General features: G+C 41.2%; 3 protein-coding genes across 4 annotated transcripts; 2 read left to right on the top strand and 1 right to left on the bottom strand.

The window, feature by feature from the left end:
• Positions 1–14,923: 14,923 nt before the first annotated feature.
• On the top strand, positions 14,924–18,872 carry LOC113022574 (thiol S-methyltransferase TMT1A). Its single transcript, XM_026168096.2, has 2 exons — positions 14,924–15,609; positions 18,185–18,872. The coding sequence occupies exons 1-2, from the start codon at positions 15,115–15,117 to the stop codon at positions 18,416–18,418; spliced, it is 729 nt and encodes a 242-aa protein (XP_026023881.1). The 5' UTR covers positions 14,924–15,114; the 3' UTR covers positions 18,419–18,872.
• LOC113022573 (thiol S-methyltransferase TMT1A-like) lies at positions 18,870–21,189 on the top strand. Its single transcript, XM_026168094.2, has 2 exons — positions 18,870–19,565; positions 20,564–21,189. The coding sequence occupies exons 1-2, from the start codon at positions 19,068–19,070 to the stop codon at positions 20,798–20,800; spliced, it is 735 nt and encodes a 244-aa protein (XP_026023879.1). The 5' UTR covers positions 18,870–19,067; the 3' UTR covers positions 20,801–21,189.
• Positions 21,082–26,058, bottom strand: atf1 (activating transcription factor 1). Of its 2 annotated transcripts, XM_026168091.2 has the most exons (8): positions 25,858–26,034; positions 24,958–25,061; positions 23,977–24,099; positions 23,779–23,876; positions 23,554–23,687; positions 23,117–23,299; positions 22,246–22,399; positions 21,082–21,955 (listed from the first exon to the last, which is right to left on the bottom strand). In XM_026168091.2, exons 2-8 carry the CDS (start codon positions 25,054–25,056, stop codon positions 21,811–21,813), a joined length of 936 nt encoding a protein of 311 aa, XP_026023876.1. In that variant the 5' UTR covers positions 25,057–25,061; positions 25,858–26,034; the 3' UTR covers positions 21,082–21,810. The 2 variants fall into 2 exon arrangements, with proteins under 2 accessions (XP_026023876.1, XP_026023878.1); XM_026168093.2 differs by lacking the exon at positions 24,958–25,061 and having other exon boundaries at positions 25,858–26,058.
• Between the last annotated feature and the right edge of the window lie 439 nt (positions 26,059–26,497).

The following is a 26,497-nucleotide window of genomic DNA, read 5'->3' as shown; positions in this document are numbered from 1 at the left end:
GCGTCGTAAGGAAATGTATTTTTTATTTATTTTTTATTTATTTATTTTATTTAAAAAAAAAAAGGACAGTGTACGCTACTCGTGTAAGATAACTCGTTCGTGTTCTGGTTAGGATTTGTAAGCAGTTAGCAAAATACCTTAATCTTTAATTTTTGCAAATTAATAAACCAAACCAAAAAACAAATAATTTGTTTAATATTACTTTAATGCTTAGATTGCATAGAATTTGCATTCAATACAACTGATTTGTAGAATTAAGTTTAACACGAAATTTGTCACACCTTGTGTCATAAATAAGCAGATACAAAACCAGAATTGCTATTTTTTTTATAAGTTCCTTTCTGGAAAAGCACAGCATCACTGTAAATACAGTCATGTGAGAAAGAAAGTTTGAGTCTGTGCAGTCCTGTGAAGAACTAAGTACATCCCATGATTAAGGAGCTTGTAACATTGGGGTGACAGGATGAAGCATGCAATACAGTTGAAAGAAGACAAAATATAAGGTATATACCAGCAGTGGTATATAATAGCCCTGCTCCAAAATGTTGGGTTGTTTTGTAATATGTTGTAATATGTAAGTAAAGATAGAATGCAGTGCTCTGAAAATCTCATAAATCCACATTTTGTTCATATCAGAACAGAGAAAATACACCACGTGTTTAAACTGAAACATTTTAACATTTCATGAGAAATATTACCTCAGCTCAATATTAGCTTGGAATTTGATGGCAGCATTTGCATCTAATTATTCTAACTGGAAAAGCACAGCATCACTGTAAATACAGTCACGTGAAAAAAAAGTTTGAGTCTGTGCAGTGGCAACTGCTGGCAACTGCTCAGTAACATGATTTGGTAAATAAAAGAGCATCTTAGCATGTTAAAGATGAGCACAACTGTCTACAAATTGTGGAGCAATTTAAGAATAATCTTCTTCAAACATTGTGAACATTTTGAATATCTTATCGTCTATAACACATAATATTGACAAAAGATTCCGAGAATCTGGAGAAATCTCCTTGCACAAAAACACAAGGCCAAAAATCAATATTGGATGCCCATAATCTCCAGGCCCTCAGACAGTACAAGAAGGCATGATCCTGCCATTGAAATCACTGCACAGCCTCAAGAACACATCCAGAAATCACTGTGACCACAGTTTGCTGTCTCATCCACAAATGCAGGCTAAAGCTTCACCGTGTAAGGAAGAAACCATAAGTGAACATGACACAGAAATGCCATAATTTTCTCTGGACCAAAGCTAATTTAAAAAGGACTGATGTGAGGTGTAAAACTGTTCCTTGGTAAGACAAATCAAAACTTGAAAATCTCCTTTGGAGAAACTGAAGACGAGAGAGGAGAGAAGAGAGGAGGACTATCCAGTTTGTTGTCAGCATTAAGTTCGAAAAGCCTGAATCTCTGATAGTATGAAAGTGCTTTAGTGCCTTTGGAATTGGCATCTTTCAAATGTGGAAAGGTGCCATCAATGCAGACAGGTATATGCAGGTTTTAGAGCAACATATGCTCCCTCCCAGATGTTGCGTTTTACATGCAAGATCTTGCATATTTCAGCAAGGCAATGCTAAATCACATAATGCAGCTATTGCAACAGCATGGCTTTGTAATAGGAGAGTCCGGGTGATGAATTGGCCTGCCTGCAGCGCAGACCTTTCACCAACTGAAAACATCTGGTGTGTCATGAAATTGAATATACAACAAAGAAGAACCAGGACTGTTGAGCAGATGAAATCCTTTATCAGATAAGAATTGGACAACATTCTGTAAAGTGAGTGCTGATAATGCATAGTTTGTTGACCAGAGGGCAGCTTGCCTGTTGGCAATGTGTGTTTGAAATGCCACAAACACAACGATCAGTTGATCCAAGCAGAGTTGGGCAGAGAATAACTATAAAACAAGTTTATTCTTAAACTCTCTCTCTCTCCATATATATATATATATATATACAGCAGGGTGCAAGATGCTAGCAGGCAAGGCATACATGGAACGCCATAACCAAGTGGCCGGCATAGTGTACAGGAACATCTGTGCCGAGTATAACCTGGAAGTCCCGAGGTCAAAATGGGAGATGCCCCCAAGGGTGGTGGAGAATGACCGAGCTAAGATCCTGTGGGACTTCCAGATACAGACGGACAAAATGGTGGTGGCTAACCAACCGGACATAGTGGTGGTAGACAAACAGAAGAAGACGGCCGTAGTGATCGATGTAGCGGTTCCGAATGACAGCAATATCAGGAAGAAGGAACACGAGAAGCTGGAGAAATACCAAGGGCTCAGAGAAGAGCTCGAGAGGATGTGGAGGGTGAAGGTAACGGTGGTCCCCGTGGTAATCGGAGCACTAGGTGCGGTGACTCCCAAGCTAGGCGAGTGGCTCCAGCAGATCCCGGGAATAACATCGGAGATCTCTGTCCAGAAGAGCGCAGTCCTGGGAACAGCTAAGATACTGCGCAGGACCCTCAAGCTCCCAGGCCTCTGGCAGAGGACCCGAGCTTGAAGGATAAACCGCCCGCAGGGGCGTGCTGGGTGTTTTATATACATATATTTTTTTATATATATTTTTTTATATATCTATATATATATAGATATTTAAAAAAAAAACCTGGACCCTGGTCAGGGAGGTCGCTGTGGTCTGCCCTCAGATCCTCTAGCCACTGAGCATTGCCGTTATGGGTTGCATCTGTTAGATTTGTATTGTTGATTGTCATTTATGCTTAGAAATATTTACTTATATATGCTTAGAGTTTTGTAATTAGTTGTAGATTGGTAGAGGTTTTGATCCTTGATAGTCTGCAAACTTTGTGTGTATTAGACAGCACTTTGGGAGCATGAGAGGTCATACCGTGTCTTATTATTTTATGGTAGGATTAACGTAGTTGCGTCTGTTCTAGTCTAAGTGCTCTTTGTTTAGATGAACTGCAGGACTTCCTCACCGTGTTATCTAGGATGAACCATCTAGGGTGAGGGGGAGGCTACCCTCTTCCTGACCAAGGATGTTTGACCCTTTGATCAGCAGTCCACACACACACACACACACACACACACACACACACACACACAGGCAAGGTACTCTTTGTGTATGTAGACGTCATATGTTAATGAACTTATGCATATTCATGTAACCTCAATAAAAGGACAGTGATACGGGAGAACGGACGAGACCAACTGGAGTTAAGCGGTTGTCCGGTTCTCTCCCGTGCACGAGTAACATGAAGAACTTTGCCTACTTGTGTCTTGCTTAGCAGTGTAATTATATTGTCTTAACGTTCCAGCGAATAGGTTTATGCTACAAACCTAACAGCATCCTTCTCCCATATGCTCTTCCAGTATTGCTCCGTCTCCAGCCTTGGTGGTGCTGTTCTCTTATTGTTCCCTTGCCACTGAGAGTACACCTTTGCTGGTTCTGTGGAGAACAGCTGGTTTATTCTCCTGCCTTCTATCTCTCTGGTGTACCTCCTCAAGCGGCTGGCCAAGGCTGTGAGTCTTTGCTTGGCAGTTTCCAAGGCCTCAGGTATGGACAGCTTGCTGTATTTCTTAGGCACCTTATTTGTCGCACCTTTCTGCAACTCCGTTAGTTGGCTAACCTCCCTCCGTGCTACTTTGATCTTGCCCTCTAGCCTCCTTCTCCATGGAGGGTACTGCCCCTTGTGGCTGTTCAACTTGTAGCCAAGCATCTCACTGATCACTGCTGCCGTATTGTAGATCAGCTTGTTAGTGTCGGTAATCGTGGTTGTAGGTATTGCCCGTAGTGCTGCATTAACATCATCTAGCAGACCTTCTGAGGGTACTTCACGTAATCTTGGTAACCGGCTACGGGGGATCCAGGTTTCAAGCTTGGCCATGATCCTATTTTTCAGGTCAGTTCCTCTCGCACTCAACGATCCTTCTCCTATCGCACTTGGGGCTATGTACCCAATCTCGGGTGGGGGTGATGATATCTCCCCCCTGACCTGGCGTCCTGACTCCTCCTTGCCGTAGCATTTGTGTTGTACCTCGTCAATCTCTAGCTGTGAGAGCAGTCCTTTCTTTCGAATGTTGGAACACTGAGCTACTAGTTGTTTCGCCGTCATTGTGGATGTTGGGTATCGAAGAATCCATAGGTCCCTCATCCTATTCATGTAGCCCCTTCCACCGGGGTTACTTGCGTAGTAGCATTCCAACAACGCCCTGTTTTCGTCCCTTGCCCACCGATGCCTTCTTGTTCCAGTAGCCCACTTTTCGTCAGGGTGCCCTGGTTCCTCATCACCTGACGCGGACCTTGTTGATCCGGGCGACGTCCGAGCCGGCATGCCTTCATATTTATCTGTCTCGCTCATGTCTGCGGTAGGCTTGCTTCTCTGAGCCCTTGGTATTTCTCCAGCTTCTCGTGTTCCTTCTTCCTGACATTGCTGTCATATATATATATATATATAACACCCAGCACGCCCCTGCGGGCGGTTTATCCTTCAAGCTCGGGTCCTCTACCAGAGGCCTGGGAGCTTGAGGGTCCTGCGCAGTATCTTAGCTGTTCCCAGGACTGCGCTCTTCTGGACAGAGATCTCCGATGTTATTCCCGGGATCTGCTGGAGCCACTCGCCTAGCTTGGGAGTCACCGCACCTAGTGCTCCGATTACCACGGGGACCACCATTACCTTCACCCTCCACATCCTCTCGAGCTCTTCTCTGAGCCCTTGGTATTTCTCCAGCTTCTCGTGTTCCTTCTTCCTGATATTGCTGTCATTCGGAACCGCTACATCGATCACTACGGCCGTCTTCTTCGCCGCTGGAAGTCCCACAGGATCTTAGCTCGGTCATTCTCCACCACCCTTGGGGGCATCTCCCATTTTGACCTCGGGACTTCCAGGTTATACTCGGCACAGATGTTCCTGTACACTATGCCGGCCACTTGGTTATGGCGTTCCATGTATGCCTTGCCTGCTAGCATCTTGCACCCTGCTGTTATGTGCTGGATTGTCTCTGGGGCATCTTTACACAGCCTGCACCTGGGGTCTTGCCTGGTGTGATAGACCCCAGCCTCTATGGATCTTGTACTCAGAGCTTGTTCTTGTGCTGCCATGATTAGTGCCTCTGTGCTGTCTTTCAGTCCAGCTTTGTCCAGCCACTGGTAGGATTTCTGGATATCAGCCACCTCCTCTATCTGCCGGTGGTACATACCGTGCAGGGGCCTGTCCTTCCATGATGGTTCCTCGTTTCCCTCCTCTTTCTTGGGTTTCTGCTGCCTGAGGTATTCACTGAGCACTCGGTCAGTTGGGGCCATCTTCCCAATGTATTCTTGGATGTTCCTTGTCTCATCCTGGACTGTGGTGCTGACACTCACCAGTCCCCGGCCCCCTTCCTTCCGCTTAGCGTACAGCCTCAGGGTGCTGGACTTGGGGTGAAACCCTCCATGCATGGCAAGGAGCTTTCTTGTCTTTATGTCAGTGGCTTCTATCTCCTCCTTTGGCCAGCCTATTACCCCAGCAGGGTACCTGATCACGGGCAGGGCGTACGTGTTGATGGCCCGGATCTTGTTCTTACCATTCAGCTGACTCCTCAGGACTTGCCTGACCCTCTGCAGGTACTTGGTGGTTGCAGCCTTTCTAGCGGCCTCTTCATGGTTCCCATTTGCCTGCGGGATCCCCAAGTACTTGTAACTGTCCTCTATGTCTGCAATGTTGCCTTCTGGTAGTTCAATCCCCTCAGTTCTGACTACCTTCCCTCTCTTTGATACCATCCGACTACACTTCTCCAGTCCGAACGACATTCCAATGTCATTGCTGTATAGCCTGGTAGTGTGGATCAGTGAATCGATGTCTCGTTCACTCTTGGCATACAGCTTGATGTCATCCATGTGCAGGAGGTGGCTGACAACTGCTCCGTTCCGTAGTCGGTATCCGTAGCCAGTCTTGTTAATGATCTCACTGAGGGGGTTCAGGCCTATGCACAACAGCAGTGGGGACAGAGCATCTCCTTGGTAGATCCCGCACTTGATGGTGACTTGTGCTATGGGCTTGGAGTTGGCCTCTAGTGTTGTACGCCATATCCCCATTGAGTTCCTGATGAAGGCTCTTAGGGTCCCATTAATCTTGTACAATTCTAGGCATTCCAGTATCCAGCTGTGGGGCATTGAGTCATAGGCCTTCTTGTAATCAATCCAGGCAGTGCACAGGTTGGTCAGTCTGGTCTTGCAGTCTCGGCTGATTGTTCTGTCTACCAGTAGCTGGTGTTTTGCACCTCTGGTATTCTTGCCAATTCCTTTCTGTGTCCCGCTCATGTATTGACCCATGTGCCTGTTCATCTTAGCCGATATGATGCCTGACAGGAGCTTCCATGTAGTACTGAGGCAGGTTATTGGTCTGTAGTTGGAGGGGACCGGTCCCTTCTTGGGGTCCTTGGGGATCAGGACCGTCCGGCCTTCAGTTAGCCATTCCGGGTGTGTCTCGTTAACTAGCAGCTGGTTCATTTGTGCTGCCAGACGCTCGTGGAGTGCAGTCAGCTTCTTCAGCCAGTAGGCGTGAACCATGTCGGGTCCTGGTGCTGTCCAACTCTTCATACTGGAGACCCTTTCTTGGATATCTGCCACTGTGATGGTTACTGGACCCTGTTCAGGGAGGTCGCTGTGGTCTGCCCTCAGATCCTCTAGCCACTGAGCATTGCCGTTATGGGTTGCATCCTTCCCCCATATGCTCTTCCAGTATTGCTCCGTCTCCAGCCTTGGTGGTGCTGTTCTCTTATTGTTCCCTTGCCACTGAGAGTACACCTTTGCTGGTTCTGTGGATATATATATATATATATATATATATATATACATATATATATATATATGGAGAAATACCAAGGGCTCAGAGAAGAGCTCGAGAGGATGTGGAGGGTGAAGGTAACGGTGGTCCCCGTGGTGATCGGAACACTAGGTGCGGTGACTCCCAAGCTAGGCGAGTGGCTCCAGCAGATCCCGGGAATAACATCGGAGATCTCTGTCCAGAAGAGCGCAGTCCTGGGAACAGCTAAGATACTGCGCAGGACCCTCAAGCTCCCAGGCCTCTGGTAGAGGACCCGAGCTTGAAGGATAAACCGCCCGCAGGGGCGTGCTGGGTGTAAAAAAAAAAAAAAAGTATATATACACATATATATATATATATATATATATATATATATATATATATATATATATATATATATAGTGGGGCAAAAAAGTATTTAGTCAGCCACCGATTGTGCAAGTTCCCCCACCTAAAATGATGACAGAGGTCAGTAATTTGCACCAGAGGTACACTTCAACTGTGAGAGACAGAATGTGAAAAAAAAAATCCATGAATTCACATGGTAGGATTTGTAAAGAATTTATTCGTAAATTAGGGTGGAAAATAAGTATTTGTGTGTGTGTGTGTGTGTGTGTGTGTGTGTGTGTGTGTGTGTGTGTGTGTGTGTGTGTGTGTGTGTGTGTGTGTGTGTGTGATTCTCACACATATAATGTGTACAACATAAACAGACTAGCATCAATCTTGTTACAGCTGTTCAAAACTGGAACAACCACCTCCGAGCTAACAGCTTTAAAGCTCAACTTTCTATTGGATGTAATCATTTCAAAATTCTATGTGCACAGTTATCTGATGGAGAACCTCAACGAAGCTCCCAAACCTTGTAACAAGCAGTAAAATTAACTGTAAACCATGCTGTTTAGAGTTCCAAGAATTGTTTCAAGACTTGATTAATTTAAAACACTGGGTTTGAGCTTTTGGAGCCCCATAGCAGGCTAACCAAAAATCACCAGCACTGTGAAATAAATTTGATGATTAAGGTTTTACTTAAACACAATAATACACTGTTTTGTTTATGAAATTGTCAAAAATGACTGGAAATTGTGCAATTTATGTTAAATATAGAAAACAGACTTACTGTCTTTACTGCACATGGACCTCACATGGTTAAGTGTGCCGTCATTCCCCTATGAGACTTTTTTTTTTTTTAAACACACAACCCTGTAGATTACAAAATTCTTACCTGTAACTTGCTTTCAGCCACAAATGTTTTGCAATATGTTGTCTATATTCCTCACCCTTCAAATCACAGTGTTGGGGGAGTTTATGAAGGAAGAGTCGTGAGCTAACAATGTCTCCATCTAGTGGAGCATTAAAGAACTGCAGTTTAATGTCTATTGGAAATAAGTGAGCCATTTAAAAAACTCTAAGCATGGGATATAGATGTCCCGAGTAAATTATTTGTATAGTGTACTGTAGACGAGACAGAGACATCCACCAGATTGTCTTAGAAGCTCTTCTCAAGTTACATGTGAACAGCAACACATTCTGCTACCAGAATGTATAAAACTCCAAACATGGAGTTTTATACATGTCTTCACTTGCTGAAAAACTGGATGAATAATAAAAACATCCGCAAATACGGGCAGCACGGTGGCACGGTGGTTAGCACTGTTGCCGCACAGCAAGAAGGTCCTGAGTTCAATTCCACCATCAGGCCGGGATCTTTCTGTGTGGAGTTTGCATGTTCTCCCCGTGTTTGCGTGGGTTCCCTCCGGGTACTCCGGCTTCCTCCCACTGTCCAAAGACATGCAGCTTGTGGGGATAGGTTAACTGGATAATCCAAATTGTCACTAGGTGTGAATGTGCGAGTGAATGAGAGTGCGAATGGTTGTCTGTCCCTGTGTGTTGGCCCTGCGACAGACTGGCGACCAGTACAGGGTGTACCCCGCCTCTCGCCCTATGACAGCTGGGATAGGCTCCAGTGCCCCCCGTGACCCTGAAAAGGATAAGCGGAAGCGAATGGATGGATGGATCCGCAAATACACCATCTGTGCTGTTCCCCAAAATAATCACATTATTAATAACAAATTAAATTAAAGCTGCAAGCAGCGTTATGAGGGCCCTCGCACCCCCGGCGCGTCGGGCCACGCCCAACACCTGAAACCAGCACCTCCGATCTGATGTCACATTGATGGAATTCATGCATTTAACATCCAGCTAACATTTCATCTCATTCAATCATGATTATAGTCCTCCCACTAGGTGGTGCTCTAACCATTACTGACAAATGGCATATCAAACATTTCCGAGCTCGACTCTCATCACACCTGCGACCTTTGGGAGAGATTGGACATTGTGTTTTTGAGTGACAGCAGATTACTGCTTTTTGGCGAGTGATTGAAACTCCACGTGTCGCCATGACCACCCCGTTTCCCTGAACGTAAAAAGCTTCGCAATTCAACATCAAAAAGGTCTTTAGATTCCACGCACTGGAGAATTGTTCAATCTGATGAAATCCCTTGGAGGAGTTCGTCAAAGTATGAGGCCTGAAAAGAGGGGAAAATGTCGATAAAATTACACATTAATTTTAAAATGGCTGACTTCCTGTTGGATTTGGGATATTGCTCCAAGATAATTTTTTGTACATCTTGATATCTTCCATAAGCTTACCAGGTTTCAGACTCATAGATAAAACACAGAGCAGGGGCTGATGTTTTGACATTTTTTAGGGGGCACTGTGGAGCCATTTTACCATTTTCCTTAAAAATGATCACATAACAAGAAAGCCTTCATCACATTGGAGGTGTGTGCCAAATTTCAAGACTTTTTAAACTTTCCAAGCCCCTCAAAAGCAACTTTATTTTTCATGGTGAACCGCGTTGCCACCAGGGTGCGCTGTTCAGTTTAAAGTCACAATTTTCGCACTGAAGCATCATGAAGGACTGATGGTGATATTCACCACTTTTGAGGTGGCCATGATGAACCTGTGAAAATCAGTACAACAAAATTAAAGCCATGATATTTCCTGTTGCCACTAGGTGGCGCTCTGCATATTCCTGACAATGGGCACATCAATCTGTTCAGGGCGGGTCTGACATCATGCCTGTGAAGTCTGGTACTGATCAAACTGGATTTAAGTGAGTTATACTAATTTGTTTCTTCATGGCGAGACATCAAAGTTCGCCATGCTGCTGGGGTAACACCCTTTCGCGAAAAGTCACAGTTTTCACTGTAACCCAAGACCAACTCCTTAAGGCTTTCCTGGAGAAATTTGAGGCTGCAGATGTCACCCATCACAATACCGTACCCCAAAGTGTAAAACATGACATTTCCTGTTCCCACTAGGTGGCGCTGTCCCTGATGTCAAATATGGAGCCTTATCATATGTGTGCTCTTTGGTCCAAATCGGACAATGTATGACAGAATGAGAGGCAATAAGATTTTCATGTCGAGTCATCGAAATTCGCCGTGGCGCCACGGCCTCACCGTATCCCGAAAACTCCAAAGCTCCGCAATTTAACATGGCCCAGGTGTGTAGTTGACACTGACCAAAAATGAAGCTTATACAACCAAATCCCAAGGAGGAGTTCGCAAAAGTTCGAGGCATGGAAATAGCAAAATTAGTGCTAAAATGTCACCTTCACTTCTAAATTGCGGACTTCCTGTTGGGTTTGCGTCAGTGGGCCAATTGACTTTTTTGTTCGTCTTGGTATGATACACATGTGTGCCAGATTTCATGTATGTAGCTCAAACGATGTGTTCGTAGGGCTGCATTTAACAAGGCATAGGTGGCGCCATTTCCCAGTGCTCATATGTAAAACCATTAAAATACGAATTTTTTCACCAGACCTGGCATGTGTGCAAAATTTCATGAGTTTTTGAGCATGTTAAAGCCCTCAAAAAGGCAATTCATTTCAATGAAAATAAATAAATAAATAAAAATAATAATAATAATAATAATAAACGGAGCAGATACAATAGGGCCTTCGCACTTTTAGTGCTCGGGCCCTAATAATTTTAGTCTATGACAGATTTTGCTTTTAGTGACAAACAGGCCAAAAATGAAACATTGACTAAATTCTTCACTTCTGGCTCTTTTTGATTGATGTTTTCATTTATGAACCTGTAAGTGTATTGTTTGGTTCAGTACCATGACTCTTTTCAGTGTAAACCACACAACATGGGAGTTTATGTGATTGAAAAACCTAGAGACAAAATTTTGCCATATAAAATGCACCTGTTAAAAAACTGAAGCAGCTGTAAGGTTTTAAACATTAGGACATTTTTTTTTTCAAATGAATAGATGAACAACAATACATGAACTATTTTACAGTGTCATTATTAGAAACAGTGTTTGGAAAAACTAGGTACATGTCATGACTCAGTAGCTTGTAAAACCACCTTTAGAGGAAATATCTTGAAACAATCATTGTCCTGTATAACTTTATCAGGTTCTCACATTGTTGTAGGGGAATTTTGGCCCTCTACTCTTTACAGTATTGCTTTAGTTCAATAAGGTGTGTAGGTGTTTTTTAGGCACAGCCCTTTTAATGTCCTGCAGCATTTCAATCTGGTTGAGGTCTGGAATTTAACTGGGACATTATGTCACCTTGAGTTCTTTCTTGTTCAGCTGATTTGCCCTCACATTTGACTCTAGAATACATTGATACACACAGAAGTTCATGCTCATTTCAGTGACTATAAGGTGCCCAGGTGCAAAACAAGCCCAAATCATCATCCCTGGGCCACCATCTTGACAGCTGGTTGATGAAATCTGAAAAAAAGGATGTACACACAACCAAATTATCTTTATTAGTTTTATTTACCTTTGCAAAGGGGTTAAAGAAGCGTATTGAAATCATGCCATTGTGTTTTTTGACAAAGAAGAATTACAAAAATAAAGACATTTATAGCTCTACAGTTGTGATATAGTAGTTGACAGTTATAGTAGCCATTGACAATTTCAGTATTTGGTTGGTTTCTGGTACAGACCTGGCTTTTAAGTTCAAGCTTCAAATTTTCATTAGGGTTGAGGTCGAGGCTTTGCTCCAGACCAACAAACTGCCAAAACTGTTTCCATGGGTGTCCACACTTATTGATGACATGTTAATCGAATGCATTTGATTAGCAGCACCTGGCTGCTATTTACCTTCTTAATTCCTCTTATTGGAAACAAAAAGGGTGCTATTATTAAATAAATAATGAGACAATGTAATATGTCATGTGCTTTTGGTCATCTGAGGTTGTATTTTAGGCTAATCTGCTAGTTTCACATGGTGGACTCTACTATGGGGCTATTATTCTAGCAAAATTATTTGTGTGTGTGCATTTTGATCTCTGTGTGGATTTGTGTGTGTGTGTGTGTATTCTGATTCATGTATGTGTGATCAGAAATGTGCAAATATATTTGTAAATCTTTACAGAGATTTGTTCATGTGTAATTTGGAATGTGTGTGTAACCAGATTTGCAAATGTGAAATTAAATCTGTAACCATGCATAGATGGTTTTACTCTAAGCACTGAAAATACAGACAAATCTTCTTCATCTTTGTCTTCTTGTCCATTTAGAGGTCACCATAGCAGATCATCTGCTCCATATCACCCTCTCTCCCCTCTGCATGTTCTCCTTCATTACATCCATAAAACTTGTCTGTGGTCTTCCTCTTTTCCTCCTCCAAACCATATATTAGGTCTCACCTTGCAAACTTTCCTTTTTGCTCTTGCCACTATCTGTCTTTCTGTCACAAGTCACCCCTAACACTTGTCTCCATCCACACCATCCTACACTTTCTTCTTCACTTGTCTCCTGAATTGTCCATTTCTTTCGATGATTGACCCCAGTTATTCAAACCTGTCCAGGCTCTCTTCCACCTACTCCCTACTTCCACTACAGATCAATATCATCTGCAAACATCATACTCTATGGAGACGCCTGCCTGACCTCATCTCTCAGCATGTCTATTACGAGCGCAAGGGGCTCAGGGCCGACCCCGATGTAATTGGTGAAATACTCTATATAGCTGGGAGGGCATGGTGGTTTCCCCTCATAGTTTGGGGGAAAAGACCATGGATGTCTTTCACCACTCTCTCCATTGGGGTACCCTGCAGGAAACCATTGAAGATGGACATCACCTGGAGCACCATCTCCCACAGGTCGGTGGTATGAGCAACTGCCATTTCTTTTCTCCTGTGGGTGGCTCTCACCAGCATTTATTAGATTATTCTGTTATTATTATGTTATTGAAACTGCGAATAAAAGGCTTCCCAGTCAGCCTTGACATTATATGTCAGAATTTTCACATTAGCATGGAGGCTTTCCTGGTGCACATGTGCAGTTCTGTCCACATCTCCAGTGTCTGCTGGTTTCACCTAAAAGGCACACCGGGCACAAGAGCGATAGAGCCTGCAAAGCCAGCTTCAGTAGCCATTTTTGCAGTCACTTATCTGACCTGCTCTCTGCTCTTTAACCCTTCAGTCTTCGGCTAAGCCAAAATGTTCTTGATTTTCCACATCAACTTCCTGCTTAATCTTGGAGCAGTCCACCAGAAGTTTTTTTTTCTTTTAACTTTTGACATCAATTGAATCTTCCCTCTTTGTGAACATAGTGGATTAGACAATATACAGTTCTGCTCGCCATTTAAATTAAGTTTTTCATTTAATATATGCAGTTCAATTTCATGTCAACCTTCATAGTAATTGTGTTGCAAGTTACGTAGTAAATGTAGTTTAGTACTAAATGGTTAAAAAAAAAAAAAGATTGTTATAAAATATGGATTTTACCAGAGAGAAAAATAATTGATTTGGAACTGGTTTTACTAACTAGTAGAATTTGTGTTTATTGTGATTATTAATAGCTTTTATAGTAATTGTTTTCTTGCTTGTTTTGCAGCCTTCCCCTATGTTTCTTTCAGTATAAAGGTTCTGCATTTATATGTGTGTCTAACTCTGTATTTGTTAGTTAGCTTTTGGTAATGGTTACTCTGTGTCTCATGTTAGGTTATATACCTTTGTCCTGTTTTCAGAGAGAGAGAGGGACCTAATTTTGGTTTGTCATGTTGTCTCTCTTAGTTGTGTATTCTTGCATTTCCTGTATTTCTAGATGTTTGTTTCCTGGTGCTGCACTTTGCTTTTGAACTGTTATTTTTTTTATTTATCAGCATTGGAGGCTGTAAATATTTTGCTCCTGCATGTGGGTCCATAAAACTTTGTTAGTTATTATAATTTGTAATTTACATGTTAAATCTTTGTCGTGCAGGGTGGAGCCCTCTTCTCCTTAGAGCACGTGGCTGGTGACACCTCGACTTGGACATACTTCTTTCAGCACATTCTCAAGTCTGTGTTGTTCTACTTTGGTGATGGATGTGAGATCAGCCGGGAAACATAGAATTATGTGAAGGAAGCCAATGTCTCTGATCTCAAACTAAGACACATTGAGGCGCCGCTCAGAATACATTGAACTTTAACTCACTTTCCTCTCCTTTGTCATGTGACCAGCAGAGATAAAAAGTGCCGGTCAACTTAGAGTGATCCTTTAGTGTTGTAAAAAGAAAAGATAAACACTAAAAAGACACAAACGGTGTATAATACTGATTTTGTATCCAGCTAAAGTGACAAATGTATTTTGGTGTTTGTTATTCTGTTCCTCATCTTCAGAGACTCTTGCCTATGAAGTTACTAAAATAAATAATGACCCAGTGTAGTCCATCATGTGCTGTTCATTCATCTGAGATTGTATTTTATAACCTGGTCAGTTTTCATAGTAAAACATCAGAATTTAACTGAAGAAGCATCTTAGATGAGGGGTGAAAGACTGCAATGACCTGGATGAGCGAGAACCCTTACAGACTATTGAAAAGGGGATAAACTCTTTTTCTTTCTTTTTTTTGACATGACTCGACAATTTTTGAGAAGGAAAAAAATGATCTTATAAAAACGTGATAAAGGATGGGTGGTCAAAAACATGATTCCACCATAATGGATATGCCCATGTCCATTAAAGTTTCACTGATATATCAGTAGTCTGATATATTGTCTGAGACTGGCCTGTTACCAGTGAATTACACTGTACTGATATGCAGTAATATTGAAATATGAGCAGGTTAACTTCAGCACTACCGCCACCTACAGATATATATATTTATCATAATTTTATTAGTGCCCGCCTTAGATTCATATCAGTATTAGGGTTGGGTTCTGATGACTGTTTCCTGCATGCTTGCAGCTACTGTTTGTAACCTGATAGCTTTTTTTATGTAGACTTTTATTTAGAAAAGCGTGACACACTTCCCGTCTGACCTCCTATCTCGCGATCATTCGCTGCTGTTTACGCGGCTTAGCTGCACGACAGTCGTGCTCCACAAAAATGACTTCTGTAATGAGATTTCTGAGCTCTATAGTAAATATATTATGCATTCCGCTTCACCTGATTCACGCCGTAGGCCTGTACGGAATATACAAGCGTATTTTCCCAATTTGTATAAATCGGATGGCGAAATCGTACAATAAGAAGATGCACGATAAAAAGAAGGATTTGTTTTGCGTTTTGCCAGAGTTCAAGAAGGCTGGCGGGCAGCTCACAATTTTGGAGATTGGCTGCGGCACAGGTGCAAATTTTGAGTTTTATCCGCCTGGTAGCAGATTGATCTGTACCGACCCCAACCCGCACTTTGAGAAATATCTGACAGAAACTATGGCCAAGAACGATCACCTGAGATATGAGAGATTTGTGGTGGCGTCGGGGGAGGACCTGAGGGCAGTGGAGGACGACTCGATAGATGTTGTAGTCTGTACCCTGGTGCTCTGCTCTGTGGACGACGTGAGCCAAACCCTGCGAGAGGCACACCGCATACTGCGACCAGTGAGTGGGCTTTGCAGCAATTACTTCAGACTGAATCGAGTCCATATTAAACACTGATTGGCAGCCATGCTGTTTATGTTATTATTTGTGCTGCTTCTCTTGGGGGAGAAGAAGACGCTTCGTATCCTAAGAGTCTGTCGTTGTCTAGAGTCAATATATTTTCATGAAAGTTATAATTGTCGAAGTGTTCTCTATCGCTTTAACAATTGTGAGCTTTAGGACACGTGATCGTGATAAGCGGGTACTGCCACCTTCCCTTGGTGGATTTTACTGCCTTCCAGCTGTGGTTCTGCATCAATCAGTAAAAGTTGAAGAGTCATCAAGAAAACAACTGCAGTGTTCACGCTTTAAAAAGTTTATCATCATTTTCTGTTTGATTGTACAACATAAACATTACTTAAATTTATTAGAGACCACCTGTTATATCCAACAGCAATACTGAAATCAGTTCTTAGTTTCCAATATCAGTCCAATAGGCACTAAGTCACTAGATGGACAGTAATAGCACTTTGTACCATGCACCTTTTTAATCTGTCTCCAGTTTAAGGCATTTAGGTCTGTTTTATGGGATTCCATATTAATTTAAAGCAATATTAATTAAATTATTAGATCATTATAGTGCATATATTTCTTAAGAATATTGTTTTATACATTACATTTTTAATTTATTGGATATGTGTGAAAAGCAATTTTCATTGATCAAGAGGAAGACGCCCAACTTCCATGGATGTGTCAGATGCAGTGAGGTATTCTGTTTAACATAAAAAGCGATTTCCTGCATTTTGCAAGAAACGAATGCCAAAAACTGATTGCACCTTTGATCTCATGACAGGAATGTTGTTTCAGGCTGAGAATGACTTGGAGTAATTAATTAGAGATATGTTTGACAGGCCAACAAGTCATTTACACACAGTTTAAATACTGGCAAAGTGACTTTTACATGTATTTTACAAAAGTTCTTTACTTTAACAGTAAATAACTGTATTTTGGCATCTTATTAAAAAACAAATTGATGTTGTTGACCATTTTATCTATGTATTTATTTATTTTAACACAGTTTTTTTTCTCCTCCTCTTACCTCATGTAGTGTATTTTCGTTGTTTTTCCTATCAGCCTACCTTTCTGACATGTCTCCCCAATGTGATGTTTGTGTAAAGTTGGTCAGAAGGTTCCTTTGTGAGTGCGCATGCGCCATTAGCGTGCTGCCTGCTGTAACCCCTAATTTCCCTCGGGATGAATAAAGTATTCTGATTCTGATTCTGATTCTAAATTTGAAGAGTTCCTGGATTAGAACAATAATTGCATTTAGCATTGAAAATAACATTTTGATTAAAGAGTTTGTACTAGTGGATTAACCATTACAGAAAGATTAAACCAGTGATTTTGGTAGTTGCTAGTATTGTTAATTTAGGCACTTGTGGCACTTGTAGGAGGTTAAAAACGTACACATCCCATTGAGACATGCTACAACATATAAAACAACACTGGTTAGAAGTTCTTGAATGGTAGGCTAAAACTCCTTATTGTTAAAATCCTGCATAAACATTTCACAAGGGTAATACTGGCAGCCATATTTTTCACATTACTACAAAGCATTGTGTGTCCAATGTAGGCTGTAAATTTCACTTCATGCTTGTATTAATAATTTTTTGAACAGGAAAAATAAGTTTAATGCTTGTAAGTACGGTGCTGTGAAAAAGTATTTGCCCTGCCTGAATCCTTATGTTTTTGCATATTTCTCACACTTACATGTTTGAAATCATTGAACAATTCATCAAAAATGTAATACTGGGCAAAGGTCATCCAAGTAAATGCAAAATGCAGTTTTTAAATGATGATTTCATTTATTAAGGGTTAAAAAGTTATCCAAACCTACCTGGCCCTATATGAAAAAGTAATCACTCCCTAAACCTGGTAACTGGTTTTTCCACCCTTGACAACAAGAACTGTTATCAAGTGTTTGTGATAACTGGAATCAGTCTTTCACATGTCTGTGGAGGAATTCTAGGCAACTCTTGTGTTTTAATTCAGCTACACTGAAGGGTTTTTGAGCATGAATGGCTGTTTATGGCTATGTCAAAGGATCTCAAACTTATTTCACTCTAGACTTTGGCTAGGCCACGCCAAAACCATCATTTCTTTTTTTTGAGCCATTCAGAGGTGGACTTGCTAGTGTTTCGGATTATCGTCCTGCTGCATAATCCAAATAACCTTGAGATTTAGGACATGAATTGATGGCCGCACAGTCTTAGGGATCTTTTTCAGTAAACAAATTTCTCAGTCTTTAGATGATGTTCTGTTTTTTGTTTTTTTTCTGTCCTCCTGGATGAGACATTGATGTTTTCTTCGAGTGATTTTGGTAGGCTGGCCACAGATACAAAAGCTCACCACTGTTTTGGTTGGTTGTGTTTTTTTGTTGGGGATGTATTTTTTCTGTTTATCAATTTGTGTGTTCTGTAGTAGATCTTAAGACGAAATGAGCGCCTACGTGTTTGCCAGTTAAACTATTAATTTACCACTCATTACCCAATATTGACACACTTTATAGTTTACATGTTAAATCTTTGTCGTGCAGGGTGGAGCCTTCTTCTTCTTAGAGCACGTAGCTGGTGACACCTCGACTTGGACGTACTTCTTTCAGCACGTTCTCCAGCCTTTGTGGTACTACTTCGGTGACGGATGTTGGATCGTCCGGGAAACATGGAAATATGTGGAGGAAGCCGGATTCTCTGATCTCAAACTAAGACACATTGAAGCGCCACTCTTCTTCATAATGAAACCTCACATCTCGGGCTATGCTGTCAAATAAATTCAGTCTGATTGTCTTTTTAGGGAGCCCCCCACCCCCTTCCAAAACACACAGACACACACAACCAGCTTCTGAATACGCTGAGCATTAACTGCCTTTTTCCTCTCCTATCATGTGACCACCAGTAATAGAAACCACCAGTCACCTTAATACTATTTTTTTATTAGAGTGAGCCATTAGTGTTGTACAAAAAAGATGAACACTAAAAAGACAACCTTACATAGACAGCACACAACTCTAATTTTGAATCCAGCTAAAGTGACAAATACATTGTGGTGTTTCATCCTCCATTCCTCATTCCCAAATTGCTTGCCGGGAAAAAAATTGTCTTAGTGTTTGTGAGCTATGGGGATTGATTTGTACCTTTTGTGATTAAAATCAGATAAAATTTATATTTTTTGCTGTTATTTAGGTGACTGTGTCAAAACAGCAGCAATTAAAAGTCTTTATCCCACTGAGTTTGTTTTCTTTCAAAGATTGGGAGGAACTTGGTGTTGCTTTCACTCTCATGTAGGCTGCACTGCATTTCCAGCACCTCCTGGTGTCAATGAGAGGCGTTGGTCACGTGTTAAAGATTATAATCTTTTGAGCTTCTTAAGTCGTTCATCTTCAGGTGCCACAGCAAAGTTTCAGGTAAGCTCGGTGAGAAATGAAGGTTTGTCTAATGAAATTATGCAGACTGCTTTGTTCAGCCTTGAGTCTGCCCTTGCACGCAATGCAGGTCATAGGGCTGCGTGGCATGTACAAACGCCTTTTTCCCTTGCTCGCCTACAATGTGACATTTTCATACAACGACAAAATGCACAGAGTCAAGAGGGAGCTTTTCCGAAACATGGCCAAATTTGCAGATACCGATGGCACCCTCCGCCTGCTGGAGATCGGGTGCGGCAGCGGAGCTAACTTCAAGTTTTACCCTCACGGCTGCACGGTGACCTGCACTGACCCCAACCCGCACTTCGAGAAGTACCTGCGGATGAGCATGGACGCAAACCAGCATCTGACTTACGACAAGTTTATGTGCGTCTCCGGGGAGGACATGCGGGGAGTACGGGACGGCTCTGCGGACGTTGTTGTCTGCACCTTAGTCCTGTGCTCTGTCAGCAATGTGCAGCAGGTCCTGCAGGAGGCCCGGCGCGTTCTCAGAACAGTAAGTAACGTCTCGGTGCTGCCTTCAGGCTCAGTAGGATTTATTTTATTTGCTGCTAACGCGCATGAATGGCATTGTAGTCGGTTACATGAGGTCGGCTAGTAAATTCATTATGTGGCATTAAACACACTCGGTGTGTTATTACCACCATTTCCCGGCTTCTTGTAGAGCAGTGGACAACATATCCAATTTAACTGAGTCTTATTTACATCGCGTTACATCAGAACAACAACCTACTCTCAACATGCTTTACATCAGATGAGCCCCAGGCACTTGGCAACAGTGAGAAGGAAAAACTCCCTTTTAACAGGAGGAAACCTCTGGCAAAACCAGGTTCAGGGAGGAACAGCCATCTGCCACAACGGGTTGGGGTAATTTTAACCCAGAAATCATCTTATGCAATGAATCTGGTTAAAATATATCACCGGCTGCTTAAAAAGTATTTGGCCCCAACTTCCGCCAATATGAAAAGCTAGGGCTAGAGACTGGGTAAATATCTGTAGCTCTAGAAGCCCTTCTTCCAGAAGTACTCAACATGTAGTATAGTCAGTGGCATCTCAAGTGATGAAATGAAATGAAGCCATTCTACAAAGTATTAGACTGGTTTCTCTGTGAAGTATCTACTTATGCAGATTTTGCATCATCTGTGGTTGACCCACTGAAGGTGATATTTTACCTGAACCTCACACGTCTTGCATGGCATTTGAACAACTCTGTTAAATATTTTAAGTTAAAATATGCAAAAGACCGCACTTTTAAAGTAGACTTCTTTTTCCCTTTATGCTTGTCAAGAATATTTTTTACTGTTAGCAAATCCTAAAATATCTGATAGATGTATGACTCCAATGGTTATACTGGAATCGCCACACCCCTTCTTTGTCACACTTCATCTAGTTTGAACCAGTATCAGCCAGAAAGTCAGCCCCAGTGTATGTATAACCAGCATTACACAACCACACATGAACACAATGTAATCTTTTTTGCTGACTGTGTTTCAGGGTGGCGCCTTCTACTTTTTGGAACATGTTGTCTCAGATTCTTCATCCTGGACATACTTTTTGCAGTATGTGTTTGAGCCTCTCTGGTGCTTTCTCGGGGATGGATGCATGATTACCAGAGCAACATGGAAAGATATAGAGGTAGCTGGTTTTTCCGAGCTTAACTTGAGACACATTGATGCTCCAGATGTCAGTTTGATGATCAGGCCACACATCATGGGATATTGTATTAAATGACGGCATGGTGGACTGTGGAGTTTATATTAAAACATTCAGGTTATACAGTGACATACATCCTAAAGCAACACTTGTAATGGCCTGTCCAGAGTTCACATATGAATTTCAAACTACTAGTTGAGGTCCAAGTTCAGGCTGGAGGTTTATTTTGAAAGGCAGCCCATCTGAGTGCACACAAGTTTAAAATTCTGAAAAAAACCTGAAATTATTTTCATTCATCCCTGTAATTATAACAGATCTGCTTACATTTTTATTGCAATACATTAGCCACACTACATAAATTGAGTGAAAATATATTTATTTACACAATCAGCAACATTTCATTTACTGTTTTGTTCTCCTTTCCCTTCCCTCCCATGATGTATATAATAAATATTACCTGGACACTGTGCTTTTTTTCCCTGATTGTCTAAGGAACGGCCATAAAACACCCAAACAAACCACACTTAATTTTGTTTGTTTCCTTTCTCTCTTACCTTTTATATTGCATTGCACAAATATAAGGAATGACAATTGTAACATCTCCGTATAGGGAAATGAGGGGAAATGCTGGTTCATAAAATAAACAAAATATGTCTGTGTAGTAATTATATAGTCAAATTTCTGCAGATGTTGTTTAAGAAAAAAAAATCCAACAGCAAAGTTAAAAAAAAAAAACAAGAAAAAAAGGAAAGGGATACATTTAGAAACTGAGACTCAACATTAAAGCTCACAATTTCACATCTCCCATTATTAAAAATGTACACAACTATAAATGTTATAGCATTAGCATTTTTTAAAAACAGCAGGTGGAAAAATGGCCAATTTGTATTTTTTTCCCGAGTAAATGTCACTGCTATAAGTCACTTTTTTTTTTATATATCAAACAGAGTAAAAAAACAAAACAAAAAACAAAACCCTGTAGAATCTCAGCCTGAAATGAAGTGTTCCCAGAAACCCCATCACGTCCAAATGGCTGAGGTGCACCACTGTCACACTACGTCCCAATCCATGAACATTATTCACACAGGTTAACCTGTTTTAACACAATAAAGATCTTTTAATGTTTTGAGTTCTTCAATCAGAGTCTTGTTTTGGTTCTCGAGAACAGCTACGCGGTTTTCCAGGCATTTAACATATTCCTTTTTCTTCCGTCGACATTCACGGGCTGCCTCTCTGAAAACAGGAAAAAAAAAAGTGTTTCACAATGTGCACTATAAACTTATTGATACGGTGATAGAGGATTTTGTCCAATCCCTACCTCCCCAACTATAACTATAAACATAAAATGAATGTACACAAAGTAAAAGCACCTGGGGCATTTTCACACCTATAGATTGTTTTTTCGGGTCCAAATCAGTTGATGATTTTGTAAACTTATAGCTTTTTCATACAACTTGTTAAAGCTTCCCCATCCAGGCGGAATATGAGACATTGTTTTACTCACAAATACACTGTGGATTTACCTGTTTTTTGCGAGCCTAATTTCTCTTTTCATTGTTGGATCATCAGTTTTAGTCTGGGACAGTCCCACAGGAGACGTCATAACTACAGTCTGAGGCAAGGAAGTGGATGTGGGTGCTGTGCGGATCTGGTACGTCTGCACTTCTCCTCCTGCACCTGTGTGGAACAATAGTCAAAGAATTACAACTGGAAAAACAAGAGTTTTGCATGCAGGCATGAGTTAAGATGCTTGATCAGTAATTACTTCTCAGTTGACCAGAACTATGTACAGTGGTATAGTCCAACAAGACATATGTTACTTCACTTGGCACACACGAGGAATTCTTGTGTTCACCTGAAATTTGAATTATTACTGCTCGGGTTTGTTGGCCTTTTTTCTACCCCTCTTATTTCAAAAGAATTCAAACTTATGTGACTCAACTAGCAGTTTGGGTTTGTTTTTCAAATAAACAATAATTAGACTGAAAAATAAAAAGACATCTTGTTGGAAGTAAGATGGTTCTTATAAAGAACCTTACAAGCTGTATTTGGCAAGTTACTACACACATACCACTGAGCAGATAAAATCTAAGAATGTAAAGATTTTCAGACACAAGGCCACTACACAATATGCTGCATGGTAGGTAAGTATTTAGTGTAGTATGTGTGTTTTTCCATATTCTACTGGTCCGTGGTATGTACTACAGGATGTTGGAGTAAGCTCCAGGAAGACTTGTGACTGGATTTACTTTTTTGATTGCCAATCCTACATTGTTCTTGTAGTCAGAGCCCCTTGATAAGGCACCGTCATAATTTAGCTGAACACATTTAAGCTCACAAAAAAGTAATCAGGAAAAAACTGCTTGAAAACTCTGGCAAATTTTATTGACTCACCTTGTACAACAACCTGATTGCTAGGCACCAGTATCTGCTGTCCATCGGGTGTCTGGGCATACTGAAGGATGGTGGTGCTTGACTGGGCTCCACCAGAGTTGGCCATGGTGACAGCCTGAAGTCCCTGAATGCCTTCGGACCCTGGAGATGCCAGCTGGATTGTGCCATTTGCAGCTATGGTAACTAGAAAAAAATTACACAAAGAGTATTAGAAGCTGGTAAAGCAAAAGTAAAAGTTACATTTTTTGTGAGTAGCTCAAGTACTACAAAAATTCTAACTTTCAGTATAGCGCTCCATGTATATAGAGCTCTTTTCCATATATATATATTTTACATTTCAAGGCAATTCTTAATTTTGCAATTCTTAATTTCGCAAGTCAGCGAGAAAGATTTTGTAGGTTCTCCTTTCAAGTATAACCGAAGGGAAAAGCTCTTACTGTACTGGCCGCTGCTGGTCTGGTAGATTGGTGTGGTTGGTACTGTAACACCCGTAACTCCTGTGGATGTGGGACTGCTGTCCTTTCCCTCAATGTGTGCCACTTCCTCTGCTGAAAGGTCATTCAGGATTTTTCTATAATGTGAAAAAATGACAGTTCCTGAATTGTTGTTTATTAAACAAGAACTGGGTTTTCAGTTTCTTTTTGTTTGTTTGTTTTCCTTACCGATATGAAGGCCGCCTCGCCAGTATTTCTCTGGTTTTTTGAGTTGCTGCTCCACTGTCTGATGAATCCTGTGAGTCTTCACTGTCTGTACCCAGGGCCTTGAAAGTAGGTGGTCAATTATGATATAAAAACAATTTAAGCAAAAGGTCCATTTGAAAATAAAATAAATACAGAGCTGAGAAAAGCAGCCGGTCTTACATGTGTATTTTGCCCCTGAGGGGACTGAATGACTGATGACTGTGCAGACTGGATCACACCCTGAACCTGAAACTGACCACCAGGCAGCTGCACAACAGCTACAGGAGAACCACCCAGTGACATCTGGAAAAAAAACACAGAAAAGTTCTAAATGTCAAAAAACTGTATGTTTGACATAGTAGCTTGGTGTCAGTGAGTGTGTGTGTGTGTGTGTGTGTATACATACACACAAGTGTGCTCCGAACTTTTGAGAACAACAGAAATATTAATAAGGATATAAGGAAATTTTCACTCAAATTTACACACAACATACTTTTTATTTTTGCCATATTTAGCCACGAAGCTTCCTGTGGCACGCCGGTGTAGTTTTAGTAGAGGTAAATTCGTCTTTAATTGTTCACAAAAGCTTTTCCCCTCCCTTTTTTAAAAGACATTCAGTAGCAAGGGCAATATCCAATTAGTATGACTAAAAATAACAAACTATAAAAGGATATCTTAAGAAAAATTATCTTTAAAATTATTATTTATAAACCCGACAAGCTGATAACAATATGATTCCACATAGTTGCTTTTTGTCACATGTAAGTCTTCATTTATCCTCATTTGGACACCATGTACTTTAAGTGGATAGTTCATAGATATTGTGACCTTAATAGTACTACAGATATGAATTGAAACAGCTTTATGAAATAAGAAGCAAGATTAAGCCAAGCAGACTTACTACACTACAACCTAGAATGTATTTGGTTTTTTCGTTTCAATTTTTCTTTAATCCATTTTAAGTAAACAAATTTAAGGTGTGTGACAGCAAGAGTTGAAAACAAAAAACTTCATGAATGAACCTAAACATGAAGCTGTAACAAAAGGTCAGATATGCGCTTTCAGCCTGGCATTCATAAGTGGCCTTGTATTATCAGCAGTGCGAGAGCAGCTGTAGTATAGCAGTGATACTTCTTAATGCATTTTGAATCTATTAGTTACCTGGTGGCCTATCTGTGAGAACTGAGAGGTTGTGATGGTAGTGGGAATGGTTGCAGTCTGTGACTCAATGCCATTGCTGACCTGCTGTACTTCTTCCATAGTAACTGGGAAGAAATAAGTCATTACCGTTTCATAGTGGCGCTAGTGTTAACAACAACTTTCTGTGGCGGGGTGGTACGCCTGTGACATGTTGTAACCAATCCGCTGTGGCCTTCTCTGCTTCTTTTCCTCTACTACTTAACACCATTAATACAATCACTGTGAAGAATATATGAGCGGTCAAATCACAGTTTATTTAATTATTCTGCAGTTTAAAAAACATGAATTACAGCCAACTAAAAAAAAACAACTTCCTCTTTGGTTAGGTCGCGCTAGCCCAAATGCAACTAACGTTGCAAAGGAGTTACGAAACATGCCTAGGCCCGACAGTCAACAGTTTCAACTTTTTTTTCTTTATTCATTTATTGCTAATTTTACAATGTGCAACTTCCATCCCAAGCAAACGTTTTCGGGTGAAATAAAAGCTCCTCACTGCTAGAATGATCTAGATCACTAAGGTTACACTTGCTAGTTAACGGTAGCTAACGTACAGTAAAACGGATGTTGAGCAGTTTAAATCTTATAAATCGATTTCATAGCAACATCCGAGGCAAGTTTCTCTCCTCCGATTCAAAGGATGGACAAGCTTTTGTCTGAATGAGCAAATATGTGCAACTCTGTCACTGGCACGCAAGTTACCGCGTCAACAGACGTCAGCGATACGGGGAGCCATTAAGCTAACTACACCTTCCCTTTTCGTAAAACGGCGAGGAGTTGACGAAGTAGCAGCCGCCATTACCGCCAGAGCCGAGCAGACAGCCACACGAGCACAAAATTGCCGCTCAGGCAGCTGAAATTTACCTTTTCAAATGCAGAGAAGCTGCTCTCGCTCACAGCGTGGACTTCCTGCGATTTGGGTATAGACCTTTGATCAAAAAAAGTAATCCTAAAAGTACTTAGCACCGAAGGCTAAAAGGCTAAAAACATAAAGATGTCAGCTAAAAAAATCGCTGACCACTTTTTTCCCAAAGGAAATGGGCGGTGCTGCTAAAGCAAAGACGCATTACGTAACAGTTTCTTTAGGCTTTGTGATTGGTGAGAAGAGTTTGAACAACTAGTAAACACAGAGAAATGAAAAGTTTACTTCATTATGTTTTCAGGGAATAAAGACAATTCTGACTATTCGAGCTGCAACATTTTCTGAGATGTTGACTTGAAGAAGGTTCATTTAAACGGATCAAAGAATGACAGGTGTGAAATGCTCTATCTGTGGACAGCCTCCTGACACATCTTCTCATTTGTTTTTGTCTTCATGTTAATGGTTAATATAGTTGACAACATTTTCTCTGATTCTTCTCTAGTTGTTGCTGATTATGCATTTTATATTATTCATGTAGTGCAGGTTCTTGCCACGTTCTACGCATTCTCAAATCAAAATTTGCACACAAAAGGCCAATTTTTTTTCTTGCTTTTAATGAGACAACAAACTCAACTATCTATG

This window comes from Astatotilapia calliptera, chromosome 5 (genome assembly GCF_964374335.1).
Source record: "Astatotilapia calliptera chromosome 5, fAstCal68.1, whole genome shotgun sequence".
Lineage (NCBI taxonomy): Eukaryota > Metazoa > Chordata > Actinopteri > Cichliformes > Cichlidae > Astatotilapia > Astatotilapia calliptera.
The sequence above is the reverse complement of the archived record's forward strand: the minus strand, read 5'-3'. Positions and strand labels throughout refer to the sequence as shown.

Excerpts from the sequence above, each read along its gene's own strand:
- atf1 (XM_026168091.2), bottom strand. The coding sequence starts at position 25,056 with ATGGAAGAAGTACAGCAGGTCAGCAATGGCATTGAGTCACAGACTGCA. Across the intron at positions 23,877-23,976 it reads CTCAGGGGCAAAATACACAT|GCCCTGGGTACAGACAGTGA; the intron begins GTAAGACCGGCT and ends CCTACTTTCAAG. Across the intron at positions 23,688-23,778 it reads GCGAGGCGGCCTTCATATCG|AAAAATCCTGAATGACCTTT; the intron begins GTAAGGAAAACA and ends TTCACATTATAG.
- LOC113022574 (XM_026168096.2), top strand. The coding sequence starts at position 15,115 with ATGACTTCTGTAATGAGATTTCTGAGCTCTATAGTAAATATATTATGC. Across the intron at positions 15,610-18,184 it reads CACACCGCATACTGCGACCA|GGTGGAGCCTTCTTCTTCTT; the intron begins GTGAGTGGGCTT and ends TTTGTCGTGCAG.
- LOC113022573 (XM_026168094.2), top strand. The coding sequence starts at position 19,068 with ATGAAGGTTTGTCTAATGAAATTATGCAGACTGCTTTGTTCAGCCTTG. Across the intron at positions 19,566-20,563 it reads CCCGGCGCGTTCTCAGAACA|GGTGGCGCCTTCTACTTTTT; the intron begins GTAAGTAACGTC and ends ACTGTGTTTCAG.